Source organism: Ovis aries, chromosome 1 (assembly GCF_016772045.2).
Source record: "Ovis aries strain OAR_USU_Benz2616 breed Rambouillet chromosome 1, ARS-UI_Ramb_v3.0, whole genome shotgun sequence".
NCBI lineage: Eukaryota > Metazoa > Chordata > Mammalia > Artiodactyla > Bovidae > Ovis > Ovis aries.
In genome coordinates, this window is record NC_056054.1 from 204,267,099 (window position 1) to 204,286,071 (window position 18,973).

At 40.7% G+C, this 18,973-nt stretch overlaps 1 protein-coding gene and 1 pseudogene across 4 annotated transcripts in view; one reads left to right on the forward strand and one right to left on the reverse strand.

Annotated features, from left to right (window-relative positions):
* Positions 1-12,638, reverse strand: part of KLHL24 (kelch like family member 24) — a 37,009-nt gene extending 24,371 nt beyond the window's left edge. The window contains exons 1-4 of one of the 4 annotated variants that reach the window (XM_042233885.2): positions 12,502-12,638; positions 11,911-12,001; positions 6,636-6,677; positions 2,924-3,904 (exon numbers count right to left, since the gene is read on the reverse strand). In XM_042233885.2, the coding sequence (XP_042089819.1) occupies positions 2,924-3,843 (920 nt within the window). In that variant the 5' untranslated portion in view covers positions 3,844-3,904; positions 6,636-6,677; positions 11,911-12,001; positions 12,502-12,638. Of the gene's footprint in view, positions 1-2,923; positions 3,905-6,635; positions 6,678-11,910; positions 12,002-12,424 lie in introns of all 4 variants that reach the window. The other 3 variants (XM_012098166.5, XM_042233869.2, XM_012098172.5) reach the window with 3 other exon arrangements.
* Positions 5,826-6,006, forward strand: LOC114110946 (U2 spliceosomal RNA; annotated as a pseudogene).
* Positions 12,639-18,973: the final 6,335 nt, after the last annotated feature.

Below are 18,973 nucleotides of genomic sequence, written 5' to 3' on the forward strand. Positions count from 1 at the left end.
ATGGAATAAATGAATGAATGAATGAAAAAGCCTGGGGTAGAGATATAGTTTTCATAGTCAATAGTAAGCATGTTAATCAAAACCATGAGAATAGATGTGATCATCTAGGAAACTATCAAGGCAAGACAATGAGATGTGAACCAAGAGAATATCAACATTTCAAACAATAGACAAAGAACTATCAAACTGAAAAAGAGTACTGAAGAAGAGGACCATGAGGGAAATTGTACTCCTGAAGCTATCAGAAGAGAGTTTCAAGAAGGATTTAAGCAATTAAAAATGTCAGATCTGAAAGAGAGATCAAGGTGAATAAAGACTGACATGAGGCTAACAAAGAACAAATAGATGACCTGACTGAGAGGAGTTTCAGTAGAGTGACTGGAGAAGTCAGAATGAGCTGTAGTTGAAGAAGTGGAGATGTCACTTCTCTTACAGAGAAGTTTGTAGTTTCTCAGAAAGATGAGAACCTCTACAAAGAATACATATTGTTCAGATAGGGAAATTCCTAGTGATTAGTACTAACATGTAGTAACAGATAAGTGGAAGACAGAATATAAAGGACAAGTGATAGCAGAGTTGTACAATAAAGCATTCTTTTTTAGAGTTCTCACATAATTCATAATATAAAATTTATATAAAATAAATATCTGCTATTATACTAGTCTGAAAATTCAATATAACTACAGCTTGATTTTTTTTCTACTAGTCTCCTAGAGAAAAGTGGTATCATAATCTTATATATACAGATGTGTTTCACTGTATGAAATGGATTGGTTCCCTTAAAAATACGATGTAAAATTGTATTTTTGTAAATTGAATAAGAAAATCAGAAAATTCTCTAATTATAACCTGATTTTAATTACCGTTAGTCTGCACTCTGATTTCATTCTGGTCATATCTTTATAAGTAATTTTAATATAACCATGTTTGACCCCAAACCATTCGGTCTGCCACAGGGGATTCTGTTTGGAAAAATGTACGACTCTCCCCTTGGAGAGATACAGTTTGTCCAGAAAAGTTCTGGAACAGCCCAAAAGCTGTTCAGTTTTCCTAATTAATACATTTAAGAACTCTGGTCTTTCACATGCTTAAGCTCAGCTGAAGTCTCTTAACAGTCCTAAAAACAACTTTTAAAAAATCAGTATATTTTATAGAATAAAATTTTAGTTTTCTAAAAACTAGTTAAAAGACTTTGTTAAAAGACTAGGAATAAAATATTTTATATTTGTTTCTTATAAAACAATTACTTTTAACTAAAGTCAGCTGACTGAAGAAAAAATGCACTCTAAACCTAATATACAAAGAAATATTACATTAATTTTTGTAATAATAGTTACTCAATGTTGTATGCCATTTGTAAAAAAGTTCAGACTGTCAAGTACTGGAAGTTTTCTTAAAGTGGGTCATACTAACACTACCCTATAGCCATAATTCTTAAAGCACTTCCTATGTACCACCTTCTATGCTGAGTACCTTAAGACTATTGCATTTAATAATTTCAACAGCAAAACCTGTGAAATAAGCACTATTTATCATAAATCTCATTTTACTTATGAGGATACAGATCAAATCTTGTTATATCCAAACTCGTGTAGATTTTAAAGACAGGTCATAATATGCTGAATTATAATTAAAAACATGAGATCTCACAACATGCTGAATTTTAATCACATTCCAAAACACTGATAATCAAAATTAATGCTAAAAATATGGTTTAAGAGCTATGCTATAATAGATTTATAGGCAAAGTGAAGATAGTATGGGAAAATAAATACCAGTCTCATAACAATGTGAATATGTTTAGCACTATTAAACAACAAAAAAATGGTTAGGATGGCAAATTTTATGTTATGTATTTTATATCACACACATCAAAAAGTCAGGTTTATTAGAAAAATATTTAAGATTCTTTATTATGTCTCACACAGCCGATTTTTGCTTATTCACCGTAAAATGTTTAATACTATTCCTTCCATTCTTAAGGCACAGAGATTATTTTTCTATAGTTTATGAATTAAAATCTACAGGTGTTTTAAATGGGTCTTCCCTGATAGCTCAGTTGGTAAACAATCCTCCTGCAATGCAGGAGACCCCTGTTTGATTCCTGGGTTGGGAAGACCCCCTGGAGAAGGGATAGGCGACCCACTCCAGTATTCTCAGGCTTCCCTTGTGGCCCAGCTGTAAAGAATCCTGCTACAATGCAGGAGACCTGGGTTTGATCCCTGGGTTGGGAAGATCCCCTGGAGGAGGGCATGGCAACTCACTCCTGTATTCTGGCCTGGAGAATTCCATGGGCTGTATAGTACATGGGGTTGCAAAGAGTCAGACACGATTGAGTAACTTTCACTTTCAAATAGAGTTTTAAATATAGTAACTGTGGCAATGAGAAAAGATCTGAAACCTTGATTTTACATCTGAGAATCCCCTCAATGTGTATCAACTTACTTGGTCTCTATATTTCATGTAGTCTGTTAGGAAAAAGGTTAGTCTGTGAATACACAAATTGTTTTTTATAAGTAGAAGCAGTCCAACAAACTCTAACACAGTCTTTAGTTACTTAACATCCAAAGATCTTTTGGGAAAACGTGGAATAAATTTGGTACCCTATAAAGGTTAAGAAAAATTAACCTTTTTAAGACAGGTTAAGAAGATATAGGCTGAAACATGCTAGCTGCAAAGACCCTTTGCAATACTGTCTCATAGCTCAGAACAACAATAACGAAAAGTGCTACTGGTGAATCTAGTCTTCATTGGGAGAAATTCTAATGAGTTATAATCCAAAACAAATCTCAAATTACATAAATCCACAAGTAGATGATACATATAAATGACTACATAGAGATTACACTCAGGAAGCTTTAAAATATTTAAAAAAACAAAAACTTTTGCTAATTATGTTGTAGTTAATATGCATCAGTCTTACCTGCGTGGCCTAGTCCTTGGAGACATCATTTCATTCCCAAGTATGTGGTACCGTCTTGCTTCATGCAACAACTGATAGCACTCAGGAGAATTCTGGATCAACTGGTCCACCTCAACTGTTTGAACAAAGTAGTTGGGATGCAACAGAGGGAGTCTCACGTGAGTCAGGAGCTCATGTAACAGTGGTCTTCTCAGATCAACAGCGCGATAGACCCAACGCATGACGGCTTCAAAAACCATCTCCTCCTTGCCAATAACCAGTTCATCACTACAAATATAATCAATCAGTTCATCTTTGTCAAGTTCAAGAAATTCTTCATGCTGGGACACATCCTCAAAAGTCTGTAATGCAAAATTCTTGCATTTTGTAAAGAGTGTTTTGAGGGAATGGGTATCAGCAAAGCGCTGGATTCCTAAGCAATTACAAGGATCAAGTTGCTCCTCCAAGAACTTGGCACATGCATCACGGAGAACACTAATCTGAAAAAGGCTTGATGTTTCAAAGAGATACTGTACATTCTCTGTAGTGATCTTCACTTTTCCAGTATAAACATACTGTAAAAAACATTCCATAGCTTCAGCTAAAATACCATTGATCTCAACCAACATTTCTCGGCTTTCCCTGTGGTCATTACAGAACATAGCTCTGAAGTAGCTACTGCAGGCTGAGAGAACAGCTCTATGGCAAGGAAATTCTTTTCCTTCCACACAAATGATAACATCTGTGAATAAACGACTATCTCGAAATTCATTAAATATCTGGAGGATGTTTTCAGCATGGGATGATCCTGAAGAGAAGTCAAAAAACTCACGGCCTGTCAGAGATTTAGGGTCCATTTCAAAAACTTTACGCTTTGTTGCTGGTGAATCACGCACCCCGAGATCCTCTCTGTTTAGTCTTCGTCCCAATATTAGTACCATTGTTACATCAGTTGACTATATAATTGTTGAGAAATAACTGTTACAGATTTTCTTTATGTGGCTAAAAGTAAAAAAAATTAAAACATTTCAGTATGTAAAAAGTTTTAGTACTCCAATTACATAATTTCATTTTGATGTAAACACTACAATAAAATTACATAATCTATTTCATACAGGGTATAGAGCACTATCTCATATTGATAAAGATTGACAAAAATTTATACAATGAAAACATTAGGGGCAATTTGCAATAGTATTCCTTAAACCCCCTAATTGAAAGGATACTACGTACTTTGTGAATTACTAATATATTACCTTCTGTTTCCCTTTTACAAACTGGGTTTCATCTACTGAAGGTAGAGCTATGTCAGAATGCTGTACGACACAGAACTTGACTACATTCAAATCTTAATATAGATACTTATTATTTTAATATAGTGCTGCTACAGAAAAATTCAGCTATATCTATCAATGGCCTTTAAGAACAGGTATGCTATTTGACCATTAAGTTCCTTTCTAGCAATCTACTGTAAGGAAATAATCAAGATTATATGGGAAGAGTTACCTACAGATGTTCATTGCTGTATTAATAGAAAATACTTCTATCAGTGCATTAGGCATAGAAAAAAGGAGGTACATATATTTAAATGCTAAGTGAGATATGTTCTGTCTTTATTTCCCCCCAAATTCACACTACAATGATATAGTACTGTATTTTTGTATTTTTTTTAATATATGTTATTTATGCCCTGCTCCCTTTCCCTAATAAGAAACAACCTCAAGTCTCCCTCAGAAATGCTATGAATAGATAACTGATGGGTTGAGGCACTGGACTACAGCTATCAATTGGCTTAAATTTTTATTTTTAAGGCGGTTCCTTTTACTCTCTTTTCACTTCTCAGTAAGTTGCCATGTGATCCAAAATGTACTTGTAATTGGTTTCTGCCTCCATACATTTTTGTTTTCTCAAAGTTTAAATGAAAATATGTTCAGAATGCAAAACAACATGCCGCAAGTACTAAGAATTTCCCTTTTGGCTAAAACGGACAAGAAAGAAACATAAATGAAAACATGCTCTGCTTTCTGTATCCAATAATTTTACTGCATCTTGTATTTGCTGTTTGGTATCTTATAGTATGTGTATCTGATAAGTTTGGGGATAGCATATTGAGTGAGTAGTATTAATAAAAGTCTTAAAATTTTATATGAGTTAAAGGTCTTTTTATGTTACTTTCAGCTTCTTAATTCCCATGGTTATTTTCCTTGATAGATGACTGCCAAGAGGTCTTCCACTGCTTTACCAGAAAACACGAACAGCTATAAAATCACTCGTTATTAAAAGCATTCAACAGCAACAAGACATCTGTCTACTGCTTTGTATGGAAAAGAGACTATCTCATAGATCTGGGCTGTTTCCTTTCAAGCAATTTTTTCCTGGCTTTTTGGGCAGCCTCACTTTCTCTAGACTTTCTGAGAACTTTTCCATGAACTAGTCTACAACACCATAAAATATAAACTCTTTGTATGATGACAGACTAAATGATTTGCACAAGAATGTCTTAGGAATATGAGAAACATTTCAGAGCATCTTTTCGGCTTCCAGGTATAATTCAGTAGATTTTATTTTCCCATTTTACACAAAGTATTTTAACTAATAAAGACAAGTTTAATCACATTTCAAAATATAGTATCTAGTACAGGTTTAAGATTTACCATAAGTGAAGTAATATATAAGCAAACTAAACATAAAATTAGACTGAGTTCTTCTAAAAAATTAGCAGATATCAAAGCATTGTTATTCCCATCACTGAAAAGTACCAAATAAGTAGGCATCTCTGGACAAAACAAGAGGAAAATGCTTGTCCCAAAGAAATGTAGTGATGGGAAATAATACCTACATAATTTAGTGGATGCAAGGGTGACTGGACTCTCAATGACTGACTGCCAAAGTCACACGATTTGTCTAGAAAAGCTAGTATCCTATCGCTTCTCGGCCTTTTGGCTAAGATCAAGTGTAGTATCTGTTCTTATCAGTTTAATATTTGATACGTCCTCTATCAAAATTTCGAGAAGAGCTAACACCTATCCTACTCAAACTCTTCCAGAAAATTGCAGAGGAAGGTAAACTTCCAAACTCATTCTATGAGGCCACCATCACCCTAATACCAAAACCTGACAAAGATGTCACAAAAAAGAAAACTACAGGCCAATATCACTGATGAACATAGATGCAAAAATCCTCAACAAAATTCTAGCAATCAGAATCCAACAACACATTAAAAAGATCATACACCATGACCAAGTGGGCTTTAGAAAAGCTAGTATCCTTTTCTTTCTCTCCCTCATATTCTTCAGGAGCTTTACTTTTAGAGCTACAGTCTCACTTGAAAGGAAAATTTTTAAGATAGATTCTTCTGGTTAAGGGTATTCTAGAGTTTACTTCCAACTGTAGAACTCATGAAATGTTGTAGACCTAGTTTCAAATTGTTAGGTAGATTTAAAAACTACCATTTAACCATTTAACATGGTTTTGGCCTATGTTCCAGAAAAATGAATGGAGATAACTTATTTTAGTGTCCCTAGGACTGGAGAAACTGCAGAAGGAAGACTGAGATCTGTAAGGGTTAGAAAGGAGTGTGTCGATAGTTTATTTGGTAACAGAAATGATGTGATGCTGTCTTCCTATATGATCTTGTTCCCTGCTACTCAGGTAGTCCAAGTGACCTCTGGTTAAAGGAAAATGATTTATATTTTCTAATAACAATGCTAAGAGTTTATAAATATTATAATACCTTTTCAGCATTTGCTTGATCAAAGCCCCAGTTTTTCCACACCTAAAATAAATGGAGAACAGCAATATATAAGTCAGATAAAAGTCAGATAGTAATTACTTCATGTATAATTGGCATTATTTACTAATACACTGAAAAAAGGTTTTAACAGATTTCAATTTGTGACTAGAAGTTAACTTCTGCATAAAAAATCAATCCTGAATAACAATTCCTTAAAGCGAATTAAAAATTTTACTCTATACCTAAAATAATTTCCTTATTTATCCAATTCCTTTCTTGACAATTTTATCCTGCAGTAAGGTTTCTTGAATGAAAGATGAGTAAACAATGGTGGAGTTGAAATGATGAAACATTCCTATGGTAACTCTGCATTGGATATTTGAAGAATGTCTGATAATAATGTTTTACTTGTATCTGCAGTCATTAAATAATTCTGAGTTGGTCTATCAGTATTACTCAAGGCAAACAGTTCAGTCATTATATTTTATGTAACTATGAAATCAGTTAAGAAAATCTCAAGTGTTTTGGGAAATTCAGGAAAAAAAATTTCAATTTTTAATTGTTATCCAGATTATCCATACAGAATCATTATGCTTATCAAATAATTATCTTGTATCTTTTAGTATATAAATGTGTATTTCTTGTTTCTTTGATCTTATGGACTCTAGTACCTGTAGAAATCAACCAATTCAGCACAACTCTGTGTGCATATACTGAAAAGAAAGAGAGAAATGCTTCTGAGAAAATACTGGAACCTTGAACTGTGCACAGAATACCAATGGTATTTAAATACAAGTACTTCTGGTTTCTGGCCTAGATATTTATAAATAGAACTCATAAATTCTTAACAAGATTAGGCAAATTCAAATGTTGATCTCAAAAACCAAGATACAAACTACTGATTTCTGCATGTATAAAAAAACATACATCTCTATACCTGGATTAAGCTTTCATTGTGAGGTGAATGTTACCTTGTTTCCTTATTTGCAGAAGTCAGTCTAACTTGTGTGGATTTTGATAAAGAATATGTCAACTTGGTCAAAATAGGGGTTTGTTAAGCCTTAGCTAAATAAGTATTTTTTCCCAAGAAGACAATAAAATCCTGAGCCTACTCAAGTCAATTCAAGAAACAATTCTAGAGAGCCTACCCCTCTGTCTGGCACTGGGGTGGTGAATATCAGATTCAGATCCAATTTTAGATGCTGTAGAGTAGGCTAAGATTAGAATCTAACAAGAACTCAAAGATTGATACTAAAATAGATTTAAATTCTCAGTGTTTCTCTTGCAGAAAACAAATTGTTTCTGCTAGAGTGCAAACTGGAATAGATACTCTCATGCCTAATCTAGTCTAGAACTATACCTTAAGGAGCAGAAGGGCAAGGCAATTGACCTGGGCATTTTCTGGAGGGATTTTAGGTAATACTTACCAACCTAATAGTTAAGGGCAAGGGGACAGAGGAGGTCAGTGTACAAAGTTCAAAGGAGATATATAGTATCAGAACTGATCTTAGAATGTAGCTGTACTGCAATCAAGCTTATTTTTCCTTTAGAATGCAGAACCCTATACAAAGAATGAAGTTACTATCAGCCTTAAAATAGTATAGATTAGTGAGGGGCTTACAAAGACTAATAAATTCCAGATGGCAAAGGAAACCAACAGTTTTGACTAACATGTTCCAACAACCTGTGGTAATGAACTGCCACTAGCTACATGCTATGCTCCACACTACTCCCATTTTCTCAAACTGAACTCTAAGTGAAGAATAACACATCAAGACAGTAAAAAGACTAATGAATAAAAGGTTTATCTTTAAAGATATACAGTAGCTCAACAGAAGGAAAGCCAGAAAATGCTGTAACATATAAATTCATTATTTAAAAATAACTAGAAAACCATATTTAACATTGAACTATCTAAAACCAAGCAATTTTTTCACCCCATTTTCTAAAACGCTGATTTATTTGAACCATTCCATTTAACGGCCACTTTAAATTTATACTCTTAAACTTTCAACTTAAAACTTTACTCTTGGAGTAGCAGTTCCCGAAACAAATTTTACAAATGCAATATTTAAAGTCCAGTCTTCAAGGTGTTATTGTCAACATTTCTATTTTTCTTATGAAACCACCAATAAACATATTTACACACCATACAATACCAGAAACCAACAAAAGCTTACATTTATTTGTCTAGAATGATACCAAGTTATTATCCCTAGTTTACATGAACCTCAAATAGTCAATACATTACTTTGATTAATGAGAGAAAGAGAAATAAAAGGTATCCAATGATGAAAAATTTAGGAGTGCTTAAACAGTGTGTTAGACTAAACAATTATGGTTCTATAACTGAAAAAAGAATACTGTTTTCTCTCAAATCATAGAACCAAAAAACTGAACTTCTCCATTCACCGTTTTTCTCCCTTGTTTTAAAACTTTTGGCTATTAATATTCCCAAACCACCAAAGGAAGAAAAAAAATTGTTGATCATTAGACATCATACGTGGTATAAAGCTATCCTACCAAACCTACTTGTCATGTAAGTTTAAATGTCTTTCGTTTTATCTTGCTAGAAACATGCTTCCTTTAGGTATTTAATGCATTGTTTTATTTTAAAATCTTAAAGACCTATAGATATATAACATAGTTATGTTTTCTTTTAGCAAAAGTGTTTTTGGGTCTATTAGAATTATTTAAATCTGCAAGGACACCATCCGGTACTCTGTCACTCAAACAAGTTTGAGATCCAATCTTTTACTACATGGATGCTCTATGTACAAAAGCACTTTTATGTCAGTGATTTTTATCTACCTTGTGGTAACACAAATGATTTGCAGAAGTATGTTTTAGAAAGCACTGAGTAAAGAGCAAAGCCTAATGACTTTTAGACATCAACTTAGTAGACTTTAAGATGTGCCAAATGCTAAAAAATGGTAGCCCTTAGGTGATAAATTTAGGCAGAGTAACAAACCCTTTACTTTAAAAAAATCTAGCTTTGCTAGTGTTCTTAACAGGAGAAAGAATAAAGGTTTCAAATTGTCAACAACTGTCAAGTGGCCATATACTTACTGTTTCAGTCAAAACAGAAATAGAATCATATAAAATATATATGCTTATATATTTCATATACTTATGAGAATATACTAGAATATTTTATTTATTACATTTTTATACAGTTTATACCTAAATATTTATTGAAAAAGGATGTCCCAAATTCCTAGGTAAGAAAAAAGTATATACAAAAATAACTGCAGTCCCTCATTTAATAAATAGTATTTTTTGTTTTTCACGGGCTTGACCTTTGGGTTTTAAGTAAATGGCAGAAAAAACAAGGAAGCTAAAACAATGTTTTTTGAAAAGGCATTACATAGTTTTAGCAACTTGGACAAAGGCCAATAAAGTTTAAATTAAAGCTGATAGTAAGCTCCAGCTCAGAATATTATTTCTTCTTCCTGTTTAGAGACTAAGTCACAGGCTTTGTCTGGAGAAGGCGGCTTACGAGTGGTGGTTTTATTTTTTATACAGGTTAGAGGTTTGCATCTTGTACTTATTTAGAAATGTTAAATGCCTTCAATGCACAAGCGATGAGGCAGTTCAGGATCACAGAGGCTGCTCCTTTTGGTGTAGTCATTCCAACTTGAATTTTAAAAATAAATTAAGAATGCATAACCAAGGAGAACTATTCAAATGCAATTCTTTCTTCACCCAAGGAGCTCAATCTACTTTCTACAGAAATGTACTTTCTTGGGTGAATTCCTACAGATTTATAGGAAAAAAAAAAACCTGATAAAACCCTAGTATCCTATTAAATCAGATTAGGAAAACCGCATCTTCAACACACTGTGGCTAAAACAATTGTTTTTGTAGATTTTATAACTGTCATCATATAAGAGTCAGCTATGATGTTTGTTTCCGCAAACAACTCATCTAAACACGGATACAGAATTCACTTTCTGGAGGGGGTGGTGGGAGGATATCATCAAGCTATCTTTTTTTCAAATTTTAAACTCTCTATTTTGTACTGGGGTACAGACGATAGACAAAAAGTTGTGGTAGTTTCAGGTGAACAGAGAAAGGACTCAGCCATACAAAGCTATCTTTTTAAAAAAACAGAATTCTAATTTCACATTTTAGGTGACAGGAGGCAGATTTTTAATCTATTTCCCGTACTTAACAAAAACCAGCCTCGCTAGTGGGCCTAAACGGTCTTAGCTGCAAATACTAAGACACGATTTTTAAAAAGCTATTCAAGAGAGCAAATGATTAATCATTAAACTCCACTAAAATTAACTGAAGAAGAGTCAATCTGCCTTAGGGGTTGACTGTGAGGCACTCTAAAACGTGGGGTTAGGGTGCTGTGAAAGTCGTTCAGCCGTGCTGGACTCTTTGAGACCCCATGGACTGTAGCCTGCCAGGCCTCAGGCCTGAATACTGGAATGGGCAGCCGGTCCCTTCTCCAGGGGATCTTCCCAACCCAAGAATCGAATCCAGGTCTCCCGCGTTGCAGGCGGATTCCTTACGGTCTGAGCCACCAGGGAAGCGCCATTTACACCTAGTTTGCAGAACAGGGAAACACTAATTCGCCTGAGGGCTCTTTCCACCATCTGGGCGGACTAGGGGACCGAGTTAAAGGTTAATTATCCGGTCCTCCGCGGGCCCCAGAACTGCCTACAAGCTCAGACAGAAGCCGGGGCGGCCACCCAACTACGGCGGGGCAGCTGGTGCTCGCGCCAGTAGGCTCCGGCGCGGAAGCGCGCGCCGCCGGCGGCTCCGCTCGGGCCTCAGCCGCCGAAGAAGCAAGCGCGCGCTCCCGCGTGTCCTCCAGATCACCTTCAGCGGGGCGGGGAATAACGGCCTGGGCACGTCCACCCAGCGACAAGACACCCGCCAATAAACACACGGAAGCCGCCCCATAGTCCCGCCCTCAAGCACCCGCAGGGCCCCAATCCTCGCGGCCTTAACAGTCTGCTCCGAGAGTCCAGAGCCTGGGGGCGGGGCCGTTACGAACTAAATTAAGAAACCAAAGCCTGGAGTGGTGGGAAGGAGGCGAGGTTAGGCGGGGACTCCCGTCAGCGGCTCCCCCACTCCCCCGCCTGCCTCGGCTCCCGCCGGGCTGTCGTTCCAGGGCCCGGATCCCGGCGCGGGCCTCGCGGCAAGCAGTGGTAAACAAAGGCTCCCGGGCCGTGGGGGCGGGGGTAACGGTCAGGTGACGGCGCCGAGCACGTTTCGCAACCGCTTTAATAGGACTTCTCTGGCCCCCAGCCCTGGGACCCACCTTGACCCCGTCAGTCCTCCCAGTCTGGAACAAACTGTCGCCCCCACCAAACGCGAAGTCTTGATTTCAGAATCTGCATTCTCAGCGCTTCCTTCGGTTAAAGAAGAGCAGCGCTCCGTTCGAAGCCCATCCTCAACATGCGAGACCCCTCTCCCCTGGTCCTGTCCGCCAGCTGCTCCTAGTCCCGCAGGCGGCGGGGTGACTGACCCGCACCTGCTACCCCCCGCCCCAGAGGCCATGCCCCTCCCAACCCGCCCCCGGCGGGCGCGCCAGCAGCGTCGCGGTTCCGGGGCGGTAATGCCAGCCTTTCAGTGCTCTTCCTTTCAGAATGTCGTTACGGAACCGGGGCTGACGACCCCCAGGAGATTCCCAGAGAGCACCCCCCCCCCCCGCCCTCGCCCCAGAGAAGGGCCCTGCAGTCCCAGCCGCGATCTCTCCTCAGACCCTCCTTCTCTGGCTTCGAGAGGCCGGCGGCCGTTGGCTTCCCTCTTGCAGACACCCCCGTAGGCATGACCTGGGCCGTCCCTCCGCCCCCGGCTCTGGCCGGTTCCTCGCCTTTCGGTCAGTCCCGGATCTGTCATCCCCGGGTACCTCTCGGCGAAGGCTGGAAGAGGCCAGCAGCAGTGGCCAACAGCGGCGGCCCCCGCGGTCCCTTAGCAGCCGGCGGCGCAGCACCCTCTCCAACGCCGGCGTCTCCTGGAGCCACCAGCCCTTCCACAGCTCACAACAAAGGAAACATGTGACCGCCCAGGCCAAAACACTGAGCGTCACGCACCTCTGGCCAATCCGAGGGGGCGCCCCCGTCCCGGGGCACCCTGGGAGTTGTAGTCCCCGTTCCGGGGTGGCCGCTCGGCTTCTAGGATTTCCTACTATAGTTCGGGTGTCGGGTACGAGGCTTAACAAGATCCGATCCGAGGGCTGCTGATTCAGAAACAGTTTTAGGTAGATATAGGTTAAGGAAATACATACGTCTTAGGAGACTTGTGGGAAACTCAGTCAGGTATTTATTGCCACGTCCCAAGGCAAAAGCTCATAACCAAGAATGTTCAGAACCCTAAATTTTGAGGGACTAGGCTCAGAGATCTTTTCATTTGACCCTTTGGTATACAATCGGGAAATATGAGGACCTGAGAAGTGAAAGGGACTAGAACCCCCGTAGCTAGACATAGCAGGGAAACCAGATTTCTCTTTAAATCTGTTACTGGCCCCTGTGTCATCCTGGGAGGTTGTTGTTTAGTCTTTAAGTTATGTTTGACTCTGCGACCTCATGGACAGCAGCATCCCAGGCTTTGTCCTCCACTATCTCTCCGGAGTTTGCTCAAATTCATGTCCATTGAGTTGGTAATGCTATCAAACCATCTTATCCTCTGCTGCCCTCTTCTCCTTTTGCCTTCAGTCTTTCAAGGCATAGGGTCTTTTCCAGTGAGTCTGCTCTTCCCAACAGGTGGTCAAAGTATTGGAGCTTCAGCATCAGTCCTTTCAATGAATATTCAGGATTGATTTCCTTTATGATTGGTTTGATTTCCTTGCTGTCCAAGGGACTCTTCTCCAGCACCACAATTTCAGCACCACCATCAAAAAACCTGATGCTGGGAAAGACTGAGGGCAGGAGGAGAAGGGGGCAACAGAGGATGAGATCATTGGATGGCATCATTGACTCAATGGACATAAGTTTGAGCAAACTCTGGGAGATAGTGAAGGACAGGGAAGCCTGGCCTGCTGCAGTCCATGGGGGTCGCAAAGAGCCAGACACGACTGAGTGACTAAACAACAACAATAGCCTTCTTTATGCTCCAGCGTTCACGTTGTGTAGATGACTACTGGAAAAACCATAGCTTTGACTATACTGACCTTTGTTGGCAAAGATTACATTTTTATTTTAAACTCATGTGCAAATCAAAGTTATCACAAATCCCTGTTTTCTAAAGCAGGTGCTCCAAAAGACATTATTTTCTCTTTTTGTTTCTGCAGGTTTTTTTTTTTTCCAAATTTTTGAACATTTAACTAGTTTTTGGTTTCTGATATCAGAATTACAACTTCTCTCTCTCCCTAAGGGCTTCCCTGATGGCTCAGTTGGTAAAGAGTCTGCCTGCAATTCAGGAGATCCGGTTTGATTCCTGTGTCAGGAAGATCCGCTGGAGAAGGGATAGGCTACCCACTCCAGTACTCTTGGGCTTCCCTTGCAGCTCAGATGGTCAAGAATCCTCCTGCAGTGCAGGAGACCTGGGTTTGATCCCTGGGTTGGGAAGATCCCCTGGAGAAGGGAACAGCTACCCACTCCAGTATTCTGGCCTGGAGAATTCCATTGACTATAGTCCTTGGGGTTGCAAAGAGACGGACAGGACAAAGCAATTTTCACTTTCTTTCTCTTCCTTCTTTAGGAATAAAGTCAAGCCTTTATGAAATAAGGGACATGCATCTTCCAGTGATTGGAGGTGTAAATATTGGTAATATAGAAGGCTTGTATCCAGGCCTTTTAAACATTATTTTTAGTCCTCTTTTCCATCTGTTATTAAAAATGAAATTACCTAGCATTTATTGGGTTTCCTTCTAAGCTGCATTTAGGGTTCTTCTTGATGTACCTTGAGGCCCCACTTCACAGCCTGAACACCAGCCTCAGTGAACTTCCCATAGGACTCTTGCCCAAAGAGCTCTTGCTGTCTGTCTCCAGACCATTCCCATCTGTATCCTGCTCCCTAGGCCTCTTATACTCTCTCCTCTCTTTCACTCCCTTTACTAGGCTAGCTCCTGCTTTTCCTCCCAGGAGTTAGCGTGTGGGTTCTCTCTCTTGGAAACCCTGCATTCCTCCTCATTGCTCTTTGGGATAAATATCTCCCCTTGTCTTCCCACAGCCGCTGGTCCTTACTTCCTTCCCAGCAATTATCATACTGATTGTTTGACATCACCCTAATGCAGGAGTTAGGGGCTCTCGTTCTCTGTGCACCTGAAAATCTGTGTACTGCTTATAGTCAGCCCTCCACACAGCTCTGTTATCCGTATCCCTGCTTACATATCCACAGATTCAACCAACCCTGGATGGTGTTGTACTGCAGTATTTACCACTGCAAAAAAAAACAAAAAAAAACAAAAAAAAACTGCATATAAATGGATCTATGCAATTCAAACCCTTGTTGTTTAAGGGTCAACTATATTTACATGCCTTTCCCAACTGAGTACTCTCTCAAATTCCTGAAGTCAGGGATGATGGCTTATTCATTTTCTGTTGTAGTATACCTAGTGTCAGACTTTATTTTTTGGACCAACCTAGATAGCATATTCAAAAGCAGAGACATTACTTTGCCGACTAAGGTCTGTCTAGTCAAGGTTTTTCCTGTGGTCATGTATGGATGTGAGAGTTGGACTGTGAAGAAAGCTGAGTGCCGAGGAATTGATGCTTTTGAACTGTGGTGTTGGAGAAGACTCTTGAGAGTCCCTTGGACTGCAAGGAGATCCAACCAGTCCATTCTGAAGGAGATCAGCCCTGGGATTTCTTTGGAAGGAATGATGCTAACGCTGAAACTCCAGTACTTTGGCCACCTCATGTGAAGAGTTGAGTCATTGGAAAAGACCCTGATGCTGGGAGGGATTGGGAGCAGGAGGAGAAGGGGACCACAGAGGATGAGATGGCTGGATGGCATCACTGACTTGATGGACGTGAGTCTGAGTGAACTCCGGGAATTGGTAATGGACAGGGAGGCCTGGCGTGCTGCGATTCATGGGGTCACAAAGAGTCAGACACGACTGAAATGAACTGAACTGAACTGATACCTAGTAGATGTTCAGTATGTATCTGTTAACTGGAGGATTGATCTCTACTTCTTAGGTTAAGGGGACTTGAGAGGGGAAAAAAAGTGCCTCCAGACCACTTGGGATCCACTTGAACTGATTTGCGCAGCGAGGTCCTCAGATTCTCTTGGGGCAAATGGCTGCGAGTTGATCAGTCACTGAGAGTGGAAGGGATCGAGGGGACTCACAGGACAGCAGCCTCAAGAGACAGGCCTGTTGGTGGGTGGGGAGCTCGTCAGGCAACCCCCAGAATAGAGGTGGGTCGGAGATTGGTAGAGGGTCCTGGGATCTATGCCTACCCTACAAATCAGTGAGGATCACCACTGGTGGCCTTGTCCTCAGGTGGGGCTGGAATAGAAGCAGAGCTGTCAAGTCTAGCGCAATCTGCTGAAACTGATTGTTACATGAGTTATTAATTTTTATTTAAAAAAATTTATGGCACATGCAATCTTAAGTTCCCTAACCAGGGATTGCATCCATGCCCCCTTCAGTGGAATCGTGAGGCACTAATCACTGGACCACCAGGGAAGTCCCATCACACGATATATTTTATGCAGTGTTTACAATCCAGGTCAGCTTAGTCATTTGAAGGAGGCAGCTACTCAGAGTGAGGGGAATCAGACAGTTTTCAGAACTGTTTCCTCTCTTTCCAGGGATATAGCATACTGCTCTCTATTCTGCCTTCTTGCACATCCCACATGGAAGCCCATGTTTCACTCTACAGAGCGTTCATGACAGCCTTTATGATTTGAAGGTGGCCAACAATAGACTGGTTCCAAATAGGAAAAGGAGTACGTCAAGGCTGTATATTGTCACCCTGGTTATTTAACTTATATGCAGAGTACATCATGAGAAATGCTGGGCTGGAAGAAACACAAGCTGGAATCGAGATTGCCAAGAGAAATATCAATAACCTCAGATATGCAGATGACACCACCCTTATGGCAGAAAGTGAAGAGGAGCTAAAAAGCCTCTTGATGAAAGTGAAAGAAGAGAGTGAACAAGTTGGCTTAAAGCTCAACATTCAGAAAACGAAGATCATGGCATCTGGTCCCATCACTTCATGGGAAATAGATGGGGAAACAATGGCTGACTTTATTTTGGGGGGCTCCAAAATCACTGCAGATGGTGGTTGCAGCCATGAAATTAAAAGACGCTTACTCCTTGGAAGAAAAGTTATGACCAACCTAGATAGCATATTCAAAAGCAGAGACATTACTTTGCCAACAAAGGTCTGTCTAGTCAAGGTTATGGTTTTTCCTGTGGTCATGTATGGATGTGAGAGTTGGACCACAAGAAAGGTGAGCATCGAAGAATTGATGCTTTTGAAGTGCGGTGTTGGAGAAGACTCTTGAGAGTCCCTTGGACTGCAAGGAGATCCAACCAGTCCATTCTAAAGGAGATTGGTCCTGGATATTCTTTGGAAGGAATGATGCTAAAGCTGAAACTCCAGTACTTTGGCCACCTCATGTGAAGAGTTGACTCACTGGAAAAGACCCTGATGCTGGGAGGGATTGGGGGCAGGAGGAGAAGGGGACAACAGAGGATGTGATGGTTGGATGGCATCACCAACTCGATGGACGTGAATTTGAGTGAACTCCGGGAGATGGTGATGGACAGGCAGGCCTGGTGTGCTGCAGTTCATGGGGTTGCAAAGAGTCGGACACGACTGAGTGACTGAACTGAACTAAACTGAACTGAAGCATCCAGAGTTCCTCCATCCATTCTTTATTGCACTCCAGCCTGCTCCTCTTCCCCATGCAGATGATGGTTTGGAGATAGTAAGTCATCACTCCCTAAACATACCAGGCGCTTCCAGACCACCCTGCCTCAAGACCACCCTGCCTCTGCTCTAGGTCCCTTGCACTTGAAGTCTCTCCATCTCTAATTCTAGGAGAAATATTGGTCATCCTTTAAGGTTTCACTCTGATGCCAGCTGTTCTGATCCTCTCCTCTCTCCCTCACCTGTCATGAAATTGCGTGCATCTCCCACATCCTTTATAATGTGACACTAGCACTGTATTTATACCAAGCCCTTGAATGCAGTGGGATTCCTCAGCCAGCTCTGTGCTTAGCACATTTGTGCCACCCCTGCAATAAAAGCCCCAGCTGCAAAGCACTGAAGAGTGAAGATTTTAGAAAGAGAGGGTTTTACAAAGAGGGTTTCACAAGAGAGAATACATGGCATCTTACACCACACAGCTCCATAACAATTCCCCGTATACATCTCTGTGGCCTCACCTGCGCGCTTCCTCAGTACCAGCTACTTCTCTTTCCCCACCTCACACCTTCTCTCTGGGCCTTTCTCCAGCCACAATCTTGGGGTTTCTCCCTCTCCATGATCTCTACAACCTTCCTCCTAGACAATCCCCTCTAGCCCTCCGCCTCCATCTCTTTTTCAGTAATTTGCATTATTCACACTCATCACCTTTCAAACAGCAGAGTTCCATTCTTCAGAAGACAGAGACTACCATAAATATCAAAGTATCTCAGCATGCCCCACCCCACCCCACCCCACAGACGCATTTAACACTTCAGCTAGTCTGTTACGCAATACCTCCTCAGAGTGCTGAGTGAAGACATGAGTGAACACAATACACTATTTGCTAATGGCACCTAAGCCTCTCCAGCCTTGAGGCCCACCCCTCTCCCTTCTCTGGTAAGAAGAGACGTGACTCATCTCTGCAGCTCCTTTGGACACAGAGGTCTGACTGTCTCCAGCTCTATAGTTACCAGGAAGAGTTGTCCCACTCCGGCCGAGACAGCCGTAGACCCCACTAGGCCAGTTAAACCTTAGGGTCAAACATAATAGCATTAGTATTTAACCAGGTGGACATAGTTGGAAATTTTTCCATTTTGAGATCCGGGAAAAGGGGTGAGTTTTCTGTCACCTGGAAAGTCAGCTCCCTACCCCCTCTCCTGAGTTTTACTTCTGAAACAAAAGTGTTTCTTCTGGGAGTGGGGTGGGAGGGTGACGATCCTTGCTTTCTTCTGGAAACCATCTTTCACAGGTTGAAGTCAATGGGATGCCAGAAACTGTTACCTAGGTGGCCTTGGATCCTGTTTGTGACCAAGGTTGCCACAGCAGACGCAGGTAAGGATGACTGGTTATCACCGTGAGCCCTGGGCTCTGACTTCAGGAGACTGGGGCATACTTGCATCTCCTGGCACAGGATGCCGGTCCCTGTTTGTTTCTGCCTCAAATGGCACCCCACTCCAGTACTCTTGCCTGGAGAATCCCATGGACAGAGGAGCCTGGTAGGTTACAGTCCGTGGG